Here is a 20,071-nt window from a genome sequence, read left to right as displayed (position 1 = left end):
GCGGCTTTTGATAACATACAATCTCAACAGCAAATATTTCAAGGGGACACATCAAACAAAACAAACGAGATGTTCAACAGGAATGAAATCGAATTAAAAGCGAAATTTACTGTTGTGTACCTAACATACTGAGGTTTTCGTTCACACGATACAACAACTGTCGATACAGAATCTACTGAGCCTGGTATTTTTCTTTTTCTTCCTAAGAAACTACGTAATGTGTAAACAAGGAAAATAACAGGCAGTCATAAAATTTAAAAAAGGGGCCAGCCGATGGGGCTAGCGACTTCAAAAGATTAAAATCCTTGACAGAAAGAAAGGTTCTCAGAGGTTTCACGGCAGAGGTTAGATGTTTCGGCATGTCACGACCTCCTGCATATTCCTTTTGCGGTTATTTGAGGTCTACAAGTATATGCTACGGCCATTAAATCTTGTAGCATCTTGAGAAATAGTGTGATTGCCAAACAGTGTTTAATTTCTTCCTGAGTATGATAATTCTGCTCTCAAAGGGTTTTTGTAGCTTTCATGTTTTGTGGCAACTAAATAATAACTTAATATACAGAACCATCAAAATGAATAACAATCCGGACAACATAAACCGATACCTTTCTTCACTTTGACGTTCTGCTTCTTTAAAGGAAATCCTTCAAAATCATGAGGAAAACATCTTGATTTTCGCTGTCCTAGGTTGCGGTAGATAAGATACAGAAGACACGACAGTTTCTACTTAAAAAGGTGCAAAATTGCCTCCGATTTGCCGGTCCCACGATCAGCCGTTACAGACCTTACCGTAAGCGCTCCAATTCCCTTTTAAAAAGTCTGGCTCTCCAACAAAGAGTTTCACTTTTTAATTCTTTGAAAAGCTCCTTTTAAATAAGCCGTTTACGATCAGAGGAAAACGAGGTGCCCACAGAAAAAAATTCTAGTCGCGCGAGTATTTTCGCTACAAAGGCAAGTTATATATCAAATTAAAGCTAAAAGACTAAATTACCTTATAAAAGATTTTATTTGATCGAATTTCAAAAGGCGCTTAATTTTTTTGCTCTCGAACTCAGAGGTATCGAGTTTACTGCTGAAGCTCCAGCCCTTTCGCATTGTTAAATATTCACTTCCTCTTTATTGCATCTGATTGACAGATAAAAGACCCAAAAAAGGGTGTGAGGAATTTTCCGATTTCCCTTTGTAACTCATTTTATGTCAGTTTCTTTGCGTAAATCGCGCTCGAGATTCGACTTTTTAGTTTGAAATGCAATAATTCCGCTAATACGAGACATATGCAAATTTCCTCACTCTCTTTTTTAGGTCTTTAATCTGTCAATCAGAAGCAATAAAAAGGAAGTGAATATTTAACAACGCGAAAGGGCTGGAGCTTCAGCAGTAAACTCGATACCTCTGAGTTCGAGAGCAAAAAAATTAAGCGCCTTTTGAAATTCGATGAAATAAAATCTTTTATAAGGTAATTTAGTCTTTTAGCTTTAATTTGATATATAACTTGCCTTTATAGCGAAAATACTCGCGCGACTAGAATTTTTTTCTGTGGGCACCTCGTTTTCCTTTACCGAGACCTTAATTCTTTGAAAAGCTCCTTTTAAATAAGGGCGATGAAATACACAACATTACGAGCAAAATTTAAACATCCGAACAGTGCTACAACAGCAAACTCGACCTCGTGCGTTGCAACAAAATATAGCAATATTTTAAAGCCAGATTACATATTATTTATATTAACTCGAAACCAGCTTTCCTCGGTTGTAAGGTGAAGGAACAGAGGCAGGAGCTACGGTGATGGAACAAGGAGTAAACTTGTTGGCCAATTTCCCTCTTTCGTCGCCATTTTTCTCTCACTACAGAAATATGCGGACGTCCTCGAAAACACATTAATTTCGCGGGAAGGCCTGTTCTAAAATAATTCTTTACGGGAATGGGTTGACTCGAGGGTACAGCACATATGGAGGCTCCAAGTAATCGGCTCCTGACCGGAACAAATTGTTACAGCAACAATTCGGTTGCAGCCGTTTCCAATTAAAGCGCATTTCAGCATTTTGTGACATTGGTTTTTCTGTTCGAAACCTTGACCCCTGATTCCCTTGCAGCACTACTGATCCCGATCCCGCTTTTTGTGATCCCTGATACCGGGCCTGTAACCCATCATCATTTCGAATAGGTTTCCTATTCAAGGGAAAAACAAAACTAAAAATTTAATGGCAATACAAACCATTATCACTTCCCTAATACGCGAAAAATCAGTTTTAACAGATGATTTGCAACTGGATTTGTTTTCGTGTAGCTAGGCATTTGCGTACCTTAACCTTATACAATTTAAGTACTCTGTCTTAAGGATCACACCAGGAACCCCACGCCAACAAGGGAAAAAATAATGCCCGACTTAAGGATCGAGATTTTCAAAAACTATCTGGAGGCACATAGCTATCTAGCACATATATGGGTACACCCAAAGGCCCCATTTCGTGCCTTTGATTCCTGGTCTCATATACCCCTAGCCTAGGACCGGGCTCCGCAGTGTGGGAAAAAGATGAGAATGAAAAATCGGCGACGGAAGCGGTAGTCGCCCTCCCCAGTCCACCTCTCGGCTCGCTTCGCGTCCCCACGTTTTTTGTTTTGGCCGTTTCACCTTTCTTCCACTGCGGAGCCTGGTGCCAGATCTGTGCAGAAGTTGTAGTACATCGGATGGTTGCTGTCTTTTTAAACAGCCTAAACGGTAAGAACAGTTCAAGAACTATTGTACGGGACATTTTTTCGTTTTTTTTTATGTTAGGTTTCAAGATTAGTTATAGCAAGTATAGTATAGGATTGTGAGTTGTGATCGGCGTGTACTGTACGTCTACCTGACCCGTGAATAAACAAGTTTTGGCCTTTACGCAACTGTTCTCGTCATGTACACGATGATTGTTCGATAAAGAAACAGTCTATCAGCACTGCTTTTGTTAAAATGAATTACAAAATCATGTTGAAACATGGCGAGTCAGTATCTGAATGTAAGCATATTTGTCATTGTGATCGGTTCATTTTTTGTATTTTACTCTGAGTGCATCATAATTCTATGTTATTGACTCTAAGAAAAAAAATCATATGTTCAACTGTTCTACATACTTTCTCTGTCCTATTCGCATCGCAACTCACGGCAGCACTTCCCTTCTCAATGAGATTTTCTAGTATACTTAAATGACCGTGTTCTTCCGTAGCTTGTGGCAGTTGTGTTGTAACTCAACGGAAGGTATCACATGTGATGAAGAGATGGCTACCAAAGTTGTTTTGATAACTGGTTCTTCCAGCGGAATAGGACTGGCCACTGCTGTATTGCTCGCTTACGATACCGAAAAAAGGTTCAAAGTGTACGCAACAATGAGAAATCTTGCGAAGAAGCAGCAACTCGAGACAGAAGGTAAAGATTTCCTTGGAGACACCTTGATCGTCAAGCAGCTGGATGTTTGCGAAGACGATTCGGTAAACAAGGCGGTCAAAGACGTAATCGAGCAAGAAGGCAGAATTGATGTTCTGAGTGAGTAAGCATGTAGACAAGATGTCTCGTATTTATTAAATGTGGATGAATGCTGTTCAAGTGGTTTCAAAAAGGAATTCAATACCAGTCACACTGTTTTTGTGCAGTCATACAGCTTCTCTGTAGATTTATAATGTTCGTTATTAAAGTAAATCAGCACTGCGAAACTTCAATTCGATCACGGCCAACTATTTAGATAAACATAATAACAATAACAAGGGAAATTCTTAGAGACTATTTGGCAAATTATAGTCCACTTGGGCCTGACGTGAATGATAAGTGCTGTCAAACAAATTTGTATGGAAATTTCGCTATTTTATTTAACCTCTTGAGAGCAAGTGACTACATGTCGTTGCGTTACGCGAGCGTTTGCAACTAATAATGTGATGGACTGTGATGTGTTGATATAATTATATTATTGAACTGGATTGTACCTCAACATTGCCATTCATCACACCTAAAACATTTGTCTCATGCCTTCCTCCATCCACGTTGGGAAAGGAATTACAAAATGCTTACCATGATACCATGGTGCTGAAAATAACAACCCGGCTCAACTAATGCGGACCCTAGTGAGTACCTAACTTGCCTGAGGGAGGTTGTCTTCACATTTTTTTGCCACCGTTAAACCACATCATGTGTATGTGGTTGCATGTGCAGTCAGCTGTAAAAGAAAAGTTGAAGTCGTTTAGACGCATTTATCGTCTGAGACGTTAAAGTTGTCCGGTGTAAAAACGAGACGCATAAACAAAGATGACAACATTGAAGACAAAACCGCAGAACGGTGACACTTTCCAGTCGTTTCTGGACGAGCTGGACATTTAAAAGGCGTCCCAGTTTAGGGCGTCCCCTTTTTGAACAAGACTTTAGTCTTAAGACGGCGTTAACGTCTCTAAAATAAAATCGGCCAATGGCGTCTTTTGCAGCGTGACAGTTCATGTTTGACACTCAACAGTTAACGATTCCCAAATGTCGAATGTGGAGCCTTATTTACAAGGCGTATTGGTTGAATTATAATGAATAATAATAATAATAATAATAATAATAATAATAATAAATTATAAATGTCTTTATTGCTCATTAGATAAAAATACATGTTACAGGATAAAAAGATTAAAAGTTCAGCTAAATTACAATAGAATAAAAAGATTAAAAAATGCGAAAAACTAGTTACACATGTCTGACATAAAATATCATAAAAGATTGTATTTAAAAATTAACCTATTTACAAATGTGTTCTTATAACGTTCGGTGTTTATCTTGGGCCTTTGGAAGCTTTTACGTCTAAGATTATAGGTTAGAATTATGGGTATTATTAAGTTAGCCAAACGTAAAGGCAGAGTTCCCATACGAAATGATGTACGATTTTTAAAACAAAGTTATCAATTCTTTATTCGTAAAAGAACTGGAAGACAGAGTCGTGCAAATTTCAAAACAAATATTAAATTATTTTTTTCTTAGAATGGTTATGAACTCGAAAACACTTTAGTCTCATATATGCTTCGAAAAAATTGCTTTGTGTCAAAATACATTTTAAAAAATACATAGAACAGTCAGCCAAGCATAAATTTTTCTTGTGATCTCAGCAAAGACCTCAGTTCACATTTCAGTAATGATTATCTGTGATAATATTTTTCTAACATTTTTCTTTGTCAGTTAACAATGCCGGTATGTCTCTCTTCACTGTGTTCGAATCCATTCCAATGGAGTTGATGAAGAAATGTTTCGAGGTGAATTACTTTGGAACTGTACGCTGCACTAAAGCTGTGATTCCATACATGAAAGCAAAAGAGAGTGGTCATATAATCAACATCAGCAGCCATGCTGGAGTAGTTGGATTTCCTACTGCTGAAATTTACAGCTCAACAAAGTTTGCCGTGGAAGGGCTGACTGAATCAATGGCACCAACTCTTCGCCAGTTTAACATCAGGTACTTTGTTGCTAATTGTTATTATTACTTCTTTAAAGAAATTTATTGATAATCTCATACAAAAAAGCATTCAGAGCAGCATTCAGAGCAGCATTCAGAGCATAAACTACGTCGCCATAAACAAAGATTTGGAAAATTACCACGGCGTGACCACAGCTATATTCGACAAAGAGTAAAATTTGTTATAATCATGGTTACAATGACATTGCAGTTGTCATAGCAGCGAAATGACGCCATTACCTATTTTACTTGCAGCCATGTTTCTCGGCACGGGGAACTTTTCTTCCAAAATTTTTCACGGGAACTTTTTCCCCCAATAACCGCCTCGATGTTCGTGAAGTTTAAGCGAAATCTGTGTTGGGAGTTATCGAGATATTTTTGGGATGTGAGTTTTTATGGTTTTAAGAACAGGACAATCTTGATGTTCGGCCGTTATCTGTAGAAAACTAAGCGCTTTTGAAATGCAAGTTCACCTTATAGTAGTTTCAGTCTTTTTTAAAACGTATGTGAAAGATCATGGAGGTAGCTCTAGCCGAATGTTAGAAAGAAGGATTTCATTAGTACTTATCGAGGGCTCCTGTTTTCGGTTTTGTAAACATTTAAACAAATAAGCGAATAATTTTTGAACCGCCTAATCCATTTTTTTAAGAATTTGAAATTCTCGAGATCAGCCGTGGTTTCATATCATCTTTGATTCCATAATTCGCTATTATTTTTTTTTTGTCAGAAATTTCGTGTTTACTAGTTAGAGCCTCTCATTATTCAGAGGTATTGTCTCCAAGTTTCATATTATCGTGGACAAAAATAGCTAACATTTCTGCCTATTTCAAATGTATTGTTAGTTACTGTTGTTCCCGTGAAAATAAAACTTGGAAACAATACCCTGAAAAATAAGAGCACTCACTTGCAGATTGACTAATTCATAGATTCTTGTTTCTTAGGTGCACGATCATTGAACCAGGTCCTGTTGATACTCCAATGAAAGATAGCAATAATTTTATTGAGGGTGTGGACCTGTCATCCGCTGACCCAAAGACCGTGCTTATACGGGACAGAGTGATTAGCCGCTGGGGTACTTTCTGGGCTCAGCCGGATAAGGTCTTGACTGCACCGCAAGTAGCAGAGGCTATAAAAGAAGCGATTCTGAGCGAAAATCCAAACTTTCGCTACCAAACCAATAAGCGTTACTGCCCCGATGAAATTGAGGCGAAACTGGCTGACATAACTGGGAATAAGCCCGTTGATATTATCACTAAACGGTTTTGCGCCGAGTAATGTGTCTGAACAGAGGTAGACATTAAGTCATTGAATGGCATTAATTTCGTAAGCAATTATTGATGTTCTTATTCTACCCCTAAAAATACACTCATCTGATTATTACACATTGTAATCGCTATCTGTCTTCTCATTGGCTAAGAGCCACCAGCTAATTTTGGAAACCAGCGCAACCTACAGAGCTAGTTAGTTATCTGCTAGCAGATAACTGACTAATCTGTAGGAGCGCTTACCATTTGTATGGAAAACCCGGCAAGTCCGGGGAGGATTCAAATGGAACGGTTCATTCCGGTGAAAATTTTCCGGAAAAAAAGTAATACCTTTTGAGGTATTCCCTTTTTCCCGTTTTTACCGAAACGACCGAAATTTTCTGTACCATTTTTTTAGACAGGAGCCCATAACCCGGAGCGTCTAGCTTCCATACTGCGCCTATGCAACGGCGTTTTCACAAGTAGGTTTATTTTTAGATAAGCCTTTCCCGCGAATTGCTTTCGAAAAACCAATCACAAGCAAGTGCGTCATCAATAATAAACTTTTAACACGTAACCAGAACAACTCCTTCACATTGAAAAAAAAGCGTGGCGGACGCACGTGAGGAATCTTCAGAGGATTCTTCTGACACTACTGCAAGCTACAATTTCAGTATATTTACACGGAAACTAGCAGTTCAGAGGAAGATCTGCAAAACGTAGAAGAGCCCGGGACGTCTACTTCATGGGCGACAACGCATAATTCGCGGAAAGGGAAATCGAAATCATCTTCGAAACAGCCGACTGTGAAAAGGTCCAAGCGACAGCAGTCATTTTTCGCGGGAAAAGCTTATCTAAAAATAAACTCACTTGTAAAAACGCCGTTGCACGAATTTATGGCAGTTGCACGCTCCGGGTTATGGGCTCCTGTTTTAGACTACTAGTGCCAGGCTTCACGTCCAGAGAAAGCGAAAAATTTACCGGTATTTTGTAAATGGTACAACTCAATCCTGTTCCTGTTTTCAGTGCTAAAAACATATCAGTACCATTTGACGGAAGTTTTTAGCTATTTTTCACCGAAATTTCCGTACAAATGGTAAGCGCTCTAGATTGCGCAATACATTGTCGTTGTTTTCTTCAAAACAATGTATAATAAAACAATCATTAGATTCGATTTTTTTTATATCCTAAATAATCGAGGTTTCGGTAAGTGTTATCAGCCGAGCCGAAGGCCGAGGCTGATAACACTTACCTCGACCTTGATTATTCCAGAATCACAAAAACCTCATCCAATAATTGACACATACATGTTTTGTCACACCTTTGACGTTTTCTTGCTCTTTTAATTTTGGTTCATGACATTCAAATGATAAAAGGGTAAGAATATATAACTATTTCTAAATCGATAAAGCTTATTTTCCCACTTTTAATTTCATCTTGAAAGAGGAGCATATTTCAGCTCGTGATTCTTGATGCTAACAAGACGTATGCTTTTAACTTTCTACTCACGATAAAGTACGGGTCAGTTGAGAGCCCCCTTTAATACTGACACTTTATTCATTTTCCCGGTAAATTTATTATGGAGAAGTTAGGATTTTTACAATAATATATGCGGCCTAATATCAAGAAAGGATGCTGGATTTTTCTCATTGTTAGCAAAGGGAAGGTAAAAGAAACCGACTACTCTAAGGTAAGAATTTAGAGTTTTATTAAGTTTCTCGGCGAAAACACGCGTTCGCCCGTAAAGAATTTAAGAAATTTATATCGCTGCGTCTTTATTATGACATGACGCCAACTTGTGCTCAGTAATACCTTAAACCACTATATGACTCCATAGATTTGATTCGCTTTTTCGCCGATCGGTAACATTCGATAAAGTTTTCTTCGCTTTGTAAAGCGCGATTTATTTCTAAAACCCTTGAAGAACGGTGCCTTTTTCAATGATTCATTTGCTTAGCCTCGACGATTTCCGTGAACTTTGAGCTTCCAGACATAACAAATTCTCTAGAGCTGAATAGCACATTAAGTTCCTATACAGTTATTAACTTCACGAAAGAAACATCCTTGTAATTTGACATTTTAATATTTTTACGTGAGAAGACTTGGCTAAATCTATAGAGAATGAGAACACACAAACGTAAAGAATGTTTAAGCTATGGGAAAAGGTGCCAGATCGCAACATGTTCCGCGTGTCCTCTTGTGCACGCACGCATAAGCTCCTGTGCTTATGTATTTTGCGCGGAAAGCCAGACCTTTTCAATCCTAACAAAAATACTCTTCTACTCTGAACCGGCGTAGGCCCCAACCCTGAGTTAATTTTCAATGGACACGAAGCTTGAGTTCAGCTGTGAGTTTGGGCGCGAGACTCAACAGAGACGGCTGTGGCCATTTTTTGAAGCGCTAGGCGATCACAAGTTTCTTAAAACTGTCAGTGAGAAAGTACTTCTCCTGTTCCAAGTTTATTATGCTTAATAGAATTAGCTGTTGTTAACTGCGTGGTGTGACCGCAATGTGGACCGAAAGCACTAACTACAGTTAGGTATGACATCACGTAACTTGACACTAACTAAAGCTAAACTTTAGTTACGTCGTAGATGTGACCGCAGCCAATAATAGATTAAGACGCCTCACTGGTCTCTGGGGGAAGAAAAGCCAGCGCGACTTAGGTACAATGCACCAGCATTCCTTTGCGGTACTTACAGTCGAGGCCCTGTGCGTCCTGTCATGCTTCTTCTTCCGCCTTTTTTTTTTTTTCGTTTCTAGATAATGAGTGCTGTTCACTACGAAAAAGAACCATTTGCTAATTTGCGCCTCTCCTGAACCCGTAAATAAAGAAAGTGCCCCTGCCGCTAAATCGTACTATTACGGTTTTTTATAGTTCTGTTTTTTTATAGTTCTTCTGTAGCACCTTTATTTCCGCTTTAACTCTGACAGCTTAGTATATTAATATGATACGAGGAGTTATTTTGATACATCAATTTTATAGCTAGAAAGGTTGATATATATTAGATATATAAAAGAATGTAACAACAAACTTTATCATTTACACAGAAAGAAGCCTTTCGTTTAGAGAATATTATGTATGAATTGTTTGTCGTGTCACGACTTCATATTGAATATTTTCATAAATATTTCGAGGCTTCTTTTTTTAAATTTGCAGTGTTTAATTAAGACCTTCTGTCAACACTAAAATTCAAGCTTACTATAAGCATTAATATTCTCCTATGTTCATTTTTACGTACTGACAATTTTTTTAAAATTAGCTATCTAAAATAAATTTATACTGATTAGGATGACAGTTCCACTTTAGAGTCATTTTCTGCAGAAAAGAGACTTTTTCACGGCGGTGCGAATCTCTCGAAGACGCCAACAGTAGATAAAAGGATTCAACGCAGAATTCATGAAGACCACCGTGCTTGACAATTTCCATGCTATGCCACTGCCATACTCTTTCCAAGATTCTGAAGGTATTCTCTCTTCGTTTCCCTGCAACAGCAAGGTTACGAATAGGGGGATGTAGCAAAGAAGAAGAAAGTAGTGGACCAAGAATGTATTGAATGCTGTTCTCTTGAAACGCGTTATATTTATGCGCGAATTATCTTGAACTGCTCTTGTTTGTGCGAGAATTTGTCGTTTCTGGCGACGGATTATACAGTAAATATTTATGTGCGCAGATGTTGAAAAGCAAAGAAAAATGGCCACGACTAAGGCCATGACAAAAAGAAACAATATCTTTGAAGTCCATAGTATAAGACTTGCCAGAAAACCACTTGTCAACCAGTTCACTGCGATGACACAAAATGCTCGCTGTATGGTCATGATACTGCTGTACCTCATATGATATTTTAGCGCTAGTAGTCTGTCTATAGAGATAGTTGTAAGAGTCGCCAGGGAAACTCCGCAGACGGTATAGGAAACAGTGATGAATGCCTTTCCTAACACACAGTTATAAGCTGACGAATTCGAGAGGAGGGTGAGTTCCATAGACAAAAACAACGGTTGAACCAAGAGGCCCACAGCAAGGTCTGTCGTTGCGAGACCACAAAGTAATATGACGGAGGGCGAACGAAGAGAAGGTGTTCTCCATACGGCTACCAAAACCAAGGTGTTGCCTACAATTGTTAACACTGACAGTGGGAAATTTACTGTACTGTTAAAAACAACGATAAGCTCGGGGATGTTGTCCGTTTGAAATACAGGAAAGCGAAAGCAGGAGACATTGTTCTCTAAGCTTCTTGAACTGTCACTCGACATAACTTGGTCAAACGTTCCTTAGGATAGAAAAAAAAATACATATTTCAGGTGATTCTATTAAAGCACCAAAATATTAGGCGCCTAACGCCGTTCATCCGTATAGGATTAAACAAAGCGGAAAATTAACTAATTTGGAAAAATTGTGCTTATGCATATGTTTCAGTATTGAGACACTTCTGCGAAAATAGGAAGCGACGTTAGTGTGTACTCACATGTGTGTACAGCTGTCTGCTATGCAAGCAATAAAATATGTATACCATGCACGTACGTTTGTAAAATTATAATGAAAAGTTCACGATTCGTGGTGGGCTTTTTTCAAGTAATGATTTGTTATTTAGCTTTGTTGGTTTCTTTTTTAGAGATTGGCACGATTTGAACTTCTGATATTGATGTATAGTAGTAGAAAAACAATATTGAACTGATGTTGCCTCTGATATGATCAAATTGGTTTTCTACGTCTTTCCGCTTTAACATTTTACAATGAAGTCCGTTTTCTTAATTTGTGAAGATGGCTAATCAAAAGTAGGCATTTTGAGAACTTCAAGAGGGAATCCGCTCTCAAAATTTCCTTAATTTATATTTAGTAGTTACCATTCTAGACAAAAAGATTCACAGCAAAGTCGTTAACGTCCTCAACAGTAATTTCGTCTCATCCTGAAGATGGTTTGCCCACCGCTCTGCCCAAACATCAAGTAATTGAACAATACCGTGGGAGCAAATTCTGGCAAATTTCCGCATATGATGATACACAATAAAGCCTTTGAACTAAGCTTATTCAAAAGCCAACGTGAGGCAAAGTGTGGCCAACAAAGTGTAATCAATGGCTTTTAAACGATTTCTTCCGAGTAAAACTGTGTCACATTTGAAATTCTAATGGCTCTTCATTTTCATTTCAAGTTAAGGTCTATGCCTTCCCTACCCGCTCTTATCATAAGAAACATTTTAACAGTCATGATTATGTTAGGTATAGTAGTACTAAGGTCATTATGGCTCTTGGTACCGCATAATAACACCAGGCTGCCATAAAAGGATTCAACCGGATGACGTCGGATGGACCACATTACGAGCCTCAGCGCTCCGGAAGTTATAAAATTCGTACCGTCTGGTTGCTATGAAGTGACGTAATCATCCAGTTGAGTATCCATCACTGTAACACTTTTGCGGTCAACTACCGCAGCGCTCGTAAAGTACTTTAATTAAAACCGTGTTCAAAACCCTGTAGGAAGTCTGTTTATTTTTGAGTCGATTAGTGCACTGCTGACTTTCACGAGGTCAACGTTTGCATAAATTATCAAACATTATGTTAAGCGGGAAATCTACCTATGGTTCGCGGGAGAAGCAACTTCTATAGCGGCGCAAGACCAATATTTCGAGAGTCGAGGATGTGCTCACAAACTATTTACTATGCGACGAAAGGAGAAATCACTGGCATGATAGCTGCATGTATATAATGGTAATTTTATCAATCCAGGTCGCGCTGTGTTCGCTCGAGAACGCTGTGACAACCTCGTTTGGCGCGCTTCTCAATACTTCCAAAACATGTTGTAAACGGTAAGTAGACTTAAGCACTTAGTATCGCCAAGCCATTCGAATCAGTGTATACCCAATTCTTTGTCTGAAGATTCTCGCAAACACATATACCAAGCAAATCTGGATGGAAGAGGAAATAGTCTCCCTAAACGCAGCCAGATTATATTTTGAAGGATGGCGGCACAATTCAACGTGTCTTCCAGGTCAGCCCTAATTTATAGTTCGTAAGAGTATAAATTGCGATCTCCCTATTTTCGCTTAATTAAACTTCAGTAAAAACAAAACAACGCAGACATGACATTCTCCTGAATGAGACACAATCCGCTGAAGGAAATATGTGTTTACAAGTCGGGTAAATTATCCATTCTTGCGCACCGCAAAATCAGCTAAAATCAGTTCGCTGGAAACCTAGCCTGCGTAGCTGGCGGTATTGTGTGGGTGCGAGAAAGTTTTGACGGCGGAGCCGTGTTCCAAAAAAGGGAGTACGGACGAGGCGGTTGAAATACCGCCTGCCAGAAAACCCCGGTATTTTGAATGGTCCGCACACCAGTGTGCGGGGAAACGGATTGGTCGAGGGCCATACATATGTCAATCATGTTAGATAAGCCTTCGCGTATATTTCCCAATTTAGGGAGCAGATGGCAAACTGGAGAAGACGTACATGTAAAGTGATTGTGATTTCCGCTTTAGAAAGAGCATAATTGATGACCAAATTGCCGAAATGGCGTCTTTAAACTTCACAGCGCTGGAATTGTCTTAATCTAGCCGTAAGAAACAAAGGTCAAAGAAAATTAAAACACTTTACAACTGCATCTGAGATCAAATCCTATCAGGAACACCTACAGAAGAATAAACCACCGGAAATGGTTACTCAGTATGCATGTATAAACAAACCAGCTTCATGACCTTTTAATGTTAAGCCTAGTGTTGCAAAAAAAGATTTACTCAGTCAAAGTTTAGAATGATACATGCACTGTGTAGTGCTAGTAACCCTCGAGCGAGAGCCGAGAAAATAAAAAAACCTCTGTTCAAGCAAACTCACAAGGTCACGTTTCACATTGTCACGAGCGTAGGAGTCGTGTTTAGCCTGTCAACGCTTATTTCCCTAATTGGGATCAGCTAACGTGACAAAAGTGGGCGGCATTCGAAAAATCATGGTTCTCTGGCAGGCGGTATTTCTCGCGGCTTCGCCGCTCGTGACGGCCCCGCCGTCAAATCTCACTCGACTATATTGCAACGGCTCCGCCGCCAAATCTCACTCGACTACTACACAATACCGCCAGCTACGCAGGCTACTGGAAACCTGGCATATTACAAAGCCTGAGCGCTTCTAAGAATAACACGTTTAGAACTTTGACGCGGAGAAAAAAAAAGGCAGTTGTTCTATATCCTTTCTGGTTCATCCAGGTAGAAGTCCTGGCGTATTATTATGCCTGAGCGCTTCTAGGATATATATATCACGTTTGGCATTTCAACCCGTAGCAGTAAAAACAATTAGGCAGTTGTTCTATATCCTTTCTGGTTCATCCAGGTAGAAGTCCTGGCATGTTATTATTATGCCTGAGCGCTTCTAGCATATGTAACACGTTTAGTATTTCAACCCGTAGCCGTAAAAAACAATTAGGTAGTTGTTCTATATCCTTTCTGGTTCATCCAGGTAGAAGTCCTAGCATGTAATTATTATGCCTGAGCGCTTCTAGGATATATAGCACGTTTAGCATTTCAACCCGTAGCCGTAAAAAAAAATTAGGCAGTTGTTCTATATCCTTTCTGGTTCATCCAGGTAGAAGTCCTGGCATATTATTATTATGCCTGAGCGCTTCTAGGATATATAACACGTTTAGCATTTCAACCCGTAGCCGTAAAAAAAAAATTAGGCAGTTGTTCTATATCCTTTCTGGTTCATCCAGGTTGAAGTCCTGGCATATTATTATGCCTGAGCGCTTCTAGGATATATAACACGTTTAGCATTTCAACCCGTAGCAGTAAAAAAAATTAGGCAGTTGTTCTATATCCTTTCTGGTTCATCCAGGTAGAAGTCCTGGCATATTATTATTCCTGAGCGCTTCTAGGATATATAAAACGTTTAGCATTTCAACCCGTAGCCGTAAAAAGAAAAAAAATAAGTAGTTTTTCTATATCCTTTCTGGTTCATCCAGGTTGAAGTCCTGGCATATTATTATGCCTGAGCGCTTCTAGGATATATAGTAGCAGTTTGACCCGTAGAAAAAACAAACTCAGCCGTTCATTTTGTAGGAGATATTTAAGCGCTTTTGTCTGTGTTAGCAATGTGATGGACTTAATACGCAGACTTTAATAATATGTTTTTTTCTTTGACGGCACTGAATAATTTTAGCCAAAACCTGAGCCGTACATTTGTTGAATGCCGCGCTTTTAATTTTAAATTTCTCGCCCTAGAATGATGACATGATGGCGCTAAAATTGACGCCTCTATCGTATTAGATGCGAAATATGATCATAGATAAATGGGATAGTGAATGTTACAAGCTTCTGAGTATCCAGCTGATCTCAGCAGGAGTACCCGACGGAGCTGCTCGACAAAATACCCGCTCTTCAGGCAGAATTTGAGTTAGCTGCAAAAAAAAACATTGGCTAATTAGCTGGCTGGGAAATCTGAATGAGCGCCGCGCTAGCTGAAAATATGAAAAATTTATGCCGGTTCTGGCTGGATAAAAAGGTATATTTTTTCTCCTGGCAATCGCACTGTAATTTTTTATATGGATATTAGAGCGGGCGAAGCAAGTAAAAGCGCTTGAAAATCACCCCACGAGAGCTGTGGAAATGACACCTTTTGCCTGTGAAAACGGAAATTTGTTTGGGTGTGTAAGCAAAACGTCCTGCTGTGAATACCTTGTAAAAGATACACGTAGTGAGAAAATGAGACAGTTGAGTCAAGCACCGCTCACCGCTTTGTTTTTAGTCGTTTCGCTGTCCTTTATAGAAAACACCTTTGTGTGTTCGTGTTTTAATATACCTGTCTACATATCAGCTACTGGTCTACGTTCTACTTTAAACCTGATGTTAAGGCGGCCAAAAGGTAAGCAAAATGGTTGTGTTTCTTTGTCAGGTTGCCGTGCATGTATATCGAATTAAGAACATTCGCTAATGCACATAAATGCCATCAAATATTGAGACGATTGAATACAAAACTCTCTCCAATAAATAATGCACTCTGGTCTCTTAGCGGAGTGAACTCAGAACTGATTTCATTGGTATGCTCGTTTGCAATGTTGTCCAGGTTTGCGCGCTCTGGAATATTTCCGTTGGAACCAATTTCTCTTTTGTTATGTGCTCACCGAGACGGGAAACCTCCTCGATCTATGGTCATTTGGAAGGCGTTTAACAACTGCACAGGTATCTGTTAGGATCGGAAAAGGTAGGAGGATTTTACGTTTGTACTACCCGTATATTGACGTATTTCGCGTCCGTTATAGTAACTGTCGTTTTAAAAAAAGGCAACATCCAAGTGTGCCGTTGCATTTCAATGCTATTAAACGTCTGTGTCAGCGTCAGCGTATCACGACCGTTGGCAGTTCAAAACCACAACCCTACCCCGCACAGGGATGTTTGTTTGGTCGTGATACGCTGATTGGTGGATTTGAATCGACGCGCATACCTCAAACGCCTTTGGTTGAGTTTTTTGCACCGGTCATGTTGAGAAAGCTGGTCTTGCAACTTCAGGATCGCTTTTCTCGAAACATTTTGGAAGGACTGAGCTCTCATTCGGATGGGGCATGGATACATATCTAGGGGATCGGGAGCCGGTATTTTCGAGGTAAGAAATTAAATAGTTTGGCGTCAGTTCCAGCGTAAATTGGACTGGGTCAATTTGTTCAAACAAACCACCATGATTACGCATTGTAATTTCACTAGAACACACTCTAAAACTCAGTATTAAAACAATTTAACGAATAAAATGCATCGAAAACCCAAAGAATAAACTGCATGACTTTAACATTCTCAACTTAAGAATCTACTTTCCGCTGCCTTAGTTGTGATTTCATTGAGCCCGTCTCCAATTACAAGTTCACCACGGATTCATTTTTAAATTATAACACCGACACTTCAGAACCGCAGTTTATAAATAGTTGCTATACGTCATTGAGATAAAACATTCATAATTCGGATCTGAGGTATAACATCCATACATCAGAGGTGAAGTATAACATCCATACCTCAGATCTAAGGTATAAAATCCATACCTCAGATCTGAGGTATAACATTCATACCTCAGAGATGAGGTACAACACCCATACACCAGGTTTTTTGCCATTCACTTAAAATAGGTATTTTCCGTTGAAAATAAAAGTAATCGTTAAATCTTTAGTTAGTACTTTTTAAGCGTAAACAAATTAATAAAATTTCCCTCAAGAGATGTAAACTGAAATGCAACGAAAAATGTGTCAGTTTTAAGGTTTGTTTACTGACTCGTTCAATTCAATTTGGAAATTTTAAAATAAGCAGATTTACCCAAAATACAACGTCATTGCAAATTACAATGGCTTTGGTGAACATCCAGCATGCTACACGCCTACACCTGCTTTAAAAATGACAGCCTGGCATTGTTAAATCATTAGTGTCACAAGAGGCCGATGTTATAAATTGTGTTTCGTGAACTATTAACCGCTTACTAACCGAGCGCGAAGGCCGTACTCGGGAATTTTGAACCCAGGTCGGGGCAGTGCGGACCAAGCGCAGCGAGGTCCGTACTGCCACGACCGAGGGCAAATATTCCCCAGTACGGCTCGAGCAAGCACGGTTAGTAAGTTGTTTATTATATGGCATTCGGTGTCTGAAAGTAGCTTGCACTTAAAGGGCTTCCGCTGTGACGTATTTTTGATGATGCGAGCAACTTATCAGACAAAAGCAAGCTACCACGAGATCGAAAAACCAAACGATCGTCTTAAATTAGCTTAAACAAAACTTCAAAAACGCTTTGTACCGGTATCTGAAAAAAGCAGTTGTTGATTGTAAAACTCGAGAAAGGGTTTTTTGTCGATCAAACAGTACTTTCTTGATTACAAAATATTGGCCAAGACAGTGTCAAGTGAAAGTCTAAGTTTGAAGCTGTGAAAATTAATTCAAAACTGGGTGAAATTGACAAAAATATAGCATCAAAGTAAATGTCCTCATCGCTATCGATAACTGGACAATTTTCTCATTACCATGAAATATTTGGAACGTGCACCAGCTCGTGGATCCTACGTTTGCACCTGTAAAAACTGGAGCGATGGAAGACAGTAACGGACCGCTTGACTGATATCCTCTTGCTCGGAAAACGAAGTGTTAAGGGATAAAAACCATCACATAGTTCTTTGAAGCGCAACTGGATTGAGGTCGCCGAATTCTCCTGCTTCAAAAAGGGCATCCTCTTTGTCGATGCCGGCCTGAGCAGCTTGCGGTTTGCCAGGCTTCCTTTCCCGTGCTCGTGAACAAGGGAATTTGGCTTCGCTGCAAGGACTTTTCTGGATTTTTCGAACTTATTGTCCTTAAGTATGTTAAGTATCGCTGTTTACTGGGTTGAAGACTGGAAACTGTTGCTGCCTCGCAGCCTTCTCCGTTTTTCCTGCGTGCGTTAAAAAAAAAATCGAAAATGGGCTCAAGCTCGTTTTTCATACCATTAGCTTCCATGTAACGGAGAAGAGTGTTATTATCAGTAGCCGTCTTCTTTTTTGTGTTTGCACTTTCCTGTTGGTTGACAAAATCGTCTATGGCCGACCAAGAAAGAACCAATCAGAGCGCACGGATTTGCCTAAGACTGGCTTTGCAATATAATAATCAGTGATACTTTATTTCCTGAGGAAAATATCATTGGCATTTTTTAAAGACGAGAAGAAAGCCATCTGAATAATTCTTTGCAGTGGGCAATTTACTCCACGCGCACTATATTCATACATGTGAATAATAACAGAGAGATTGTCTTTATCATTTTGATGAATTACGGAAACTAATTTTGTACCTGGAATGTTTTGTTGCATGTTCAAAAGAGTAACAAAGCAAGCCATAGTTGATTTTTTTTCTAATCAGACTTGATGAACAGCAATCAAGCAATACCTAGCCCAACTAGATAATTTCCGGTCTATTAATTGTTGGAACGAACACCTATGGATCCAGCCAATCTGGCCTAATATCATGTTCCCAAGAAGCTTTCTCTCTCAGTGTCATTTTATAAGCTCTGTTAACAAAGTACTTTTGAGTACTTAGGCACATTTTAAAAAAATGTATATTTATTTCTTTATTTGCAGATTCACTTTACATAAAAATATACAATTATGAAAGGTGGAACAAGGTTAAACTACCCAAAACCAACCCTCCATAAACGAAATATAGAGAAAATAAAACTATCTGGCCAAACCCATACCCTGAATCAAGAAAAAAAAAATGGTTAGGTAAAACAAAAAAATGTCCATAATGAGCACACCACTAAAGAGTTAAACGTGTGACATTTTGGGCAAACAATTTTAAGGAACTGCTTGTCTGATGATCTTATGCTGTACATGTCCTGGTCAAACATTGCTCAGTCTTTATCTTTCAAGAAAGATTAATTTAAACCAATAGACAAACGCCTGGTAGTACCAGAGAAAAAGTGAAATGATCTGTCAAATTCATTGAATGTAAGCATTGGCGATGAAGACTTCAACCATTAAGCCGTCCAAAATTTCGCGATCTAAATTAGAAAAAATAAACGACACTACTTATGAACATGTTATTCACTGCGATGAATGACAATAATCTTTGTTTTAAGTCATGGGTGCATATAGTTCAGCCACACCCAACGCCCAAATGTTTCCAAGTACGTGAGAAACATCTCAACTGGTTCTCTATGCTTTAGATCCCTGTTTAGTGGTTAATTTGGAGCTGCCCATAAAAACGGATATTTTAGTCATCTTAGGTGAAATTTGGCGGTCTCAAAAAATTAGGTGGCTTAAGCTACCCCGATGGGTCCAGTCAAAAGGTTTGAGGACATGCAATAGCTATGCTTCCATTGGAAGATTTAGAGGAGCTTTTTCTCCATACCGAAATTTCCTGGAGACTTTTTAATAACAATAAAGAAGAATATCTTGGTAATAAAATGTGGAAAACACAACGTCCGAAAATTTTTAGTAAGTAACTACAACCCCCAATATATTTGGCAATGGAACAGTTATTCCTAGTTTTTTCGTCTTTGCATAGCTTTAAATACTTCAAGACAATATTTACTCGAATTCTATCGCCAAGTGCGTTAGGCAATGATTTCATGTCACATTCTCGTGGAAAATGAGATTTCCCGCCAAAGTACTTTGGTTGGCCATAAGAATTTCCGCCAAAGAGGATCATGCAGCACAGGGTTGGGCCATTGACTCGCACAAAAAGGTGGCCGTACGGTCACGTGACAATAGACGGTAAACGCTTGAGCATTTCCTTTTAAAACGGGCCCTGGGACTAAACCTAATATATAGATTTAGCCAGGGCTAAAAGCGAGGTTCCCATTAATATATTTATAATTTAAATCAAACAATAAACTTGTATTCCACAATTCAGTTAACTTTAGAGCACATAGCACATTCATGTGACTTTTGAGGGAAAGGCAGG

General features: G+C 39.1%; 2 protein-coding genes across 2 annotated transcripts; one reads left to right on the top strand and one right to left on the bottom strand.

Moving 5' to 3' along the window:
- The first annotated feature begins 3,224 nt into the window (after positions 1-3,224).
- Positions 3,225-6,832, top strand: LOC140937981 (retinol dehydrogenase 8-like). The gene is made up of 3 exons (XM_073387538.1): positions 3,225-3,520; positions 5,177-5,450; positions 6,392-6,832. The coding sequence occupies exons 1-3, from the start codon at positions 3,256-3,258 to the stop codon at positions 6,723-6,725; spliced, it is 873 nt and encodes a 290-aa protein (XP_073243639.1). The 5' UTR covers positions 3,225-3,255; the 3' UTR covers positions 6,726-6,832.
- A 2,334-nt stretch (positions 6,833-9,166) lies between these two features.
- On the bottom strand, positions 9,167-11,125 carry LOC140937970 (melanocyte-stimulating hormone receptor-like). The gene has a single exon (XM_073387529.1). It carries the CDS (start codon positions 10,946-10,948, stop codon positions 10,007-10,009), a length of 942 nt encoding a protein of 313 aa, XP_073243630.1. The 5' UTR covers positions 10,949-11,125; the 3' UTR covers positions 9,167-10,006.
- Between the last annotated feature and the right edge of the window lie 8,946 nt (positions 11,126-20,071).

This window comes from Porites lutea, chromosome 1 (genome assembly GCF_958299795.1).
Source record: "Porites lutea chromosome 1, jaPorLute2.1, whole genome shotgun sequence".
NCBI classification, from domain to species: domain Eukaryota; kingdom Metazoa; phylum Cnidaria; class Anthozoa; order Scleractinia; family Poritidae; genus Porites; species Porites lutea.
The sequence above is the reverse complement of the archived record's forward strand: the minus strand, read 5'-3'. Positions and strand labels throughout refer to the sequence as shown.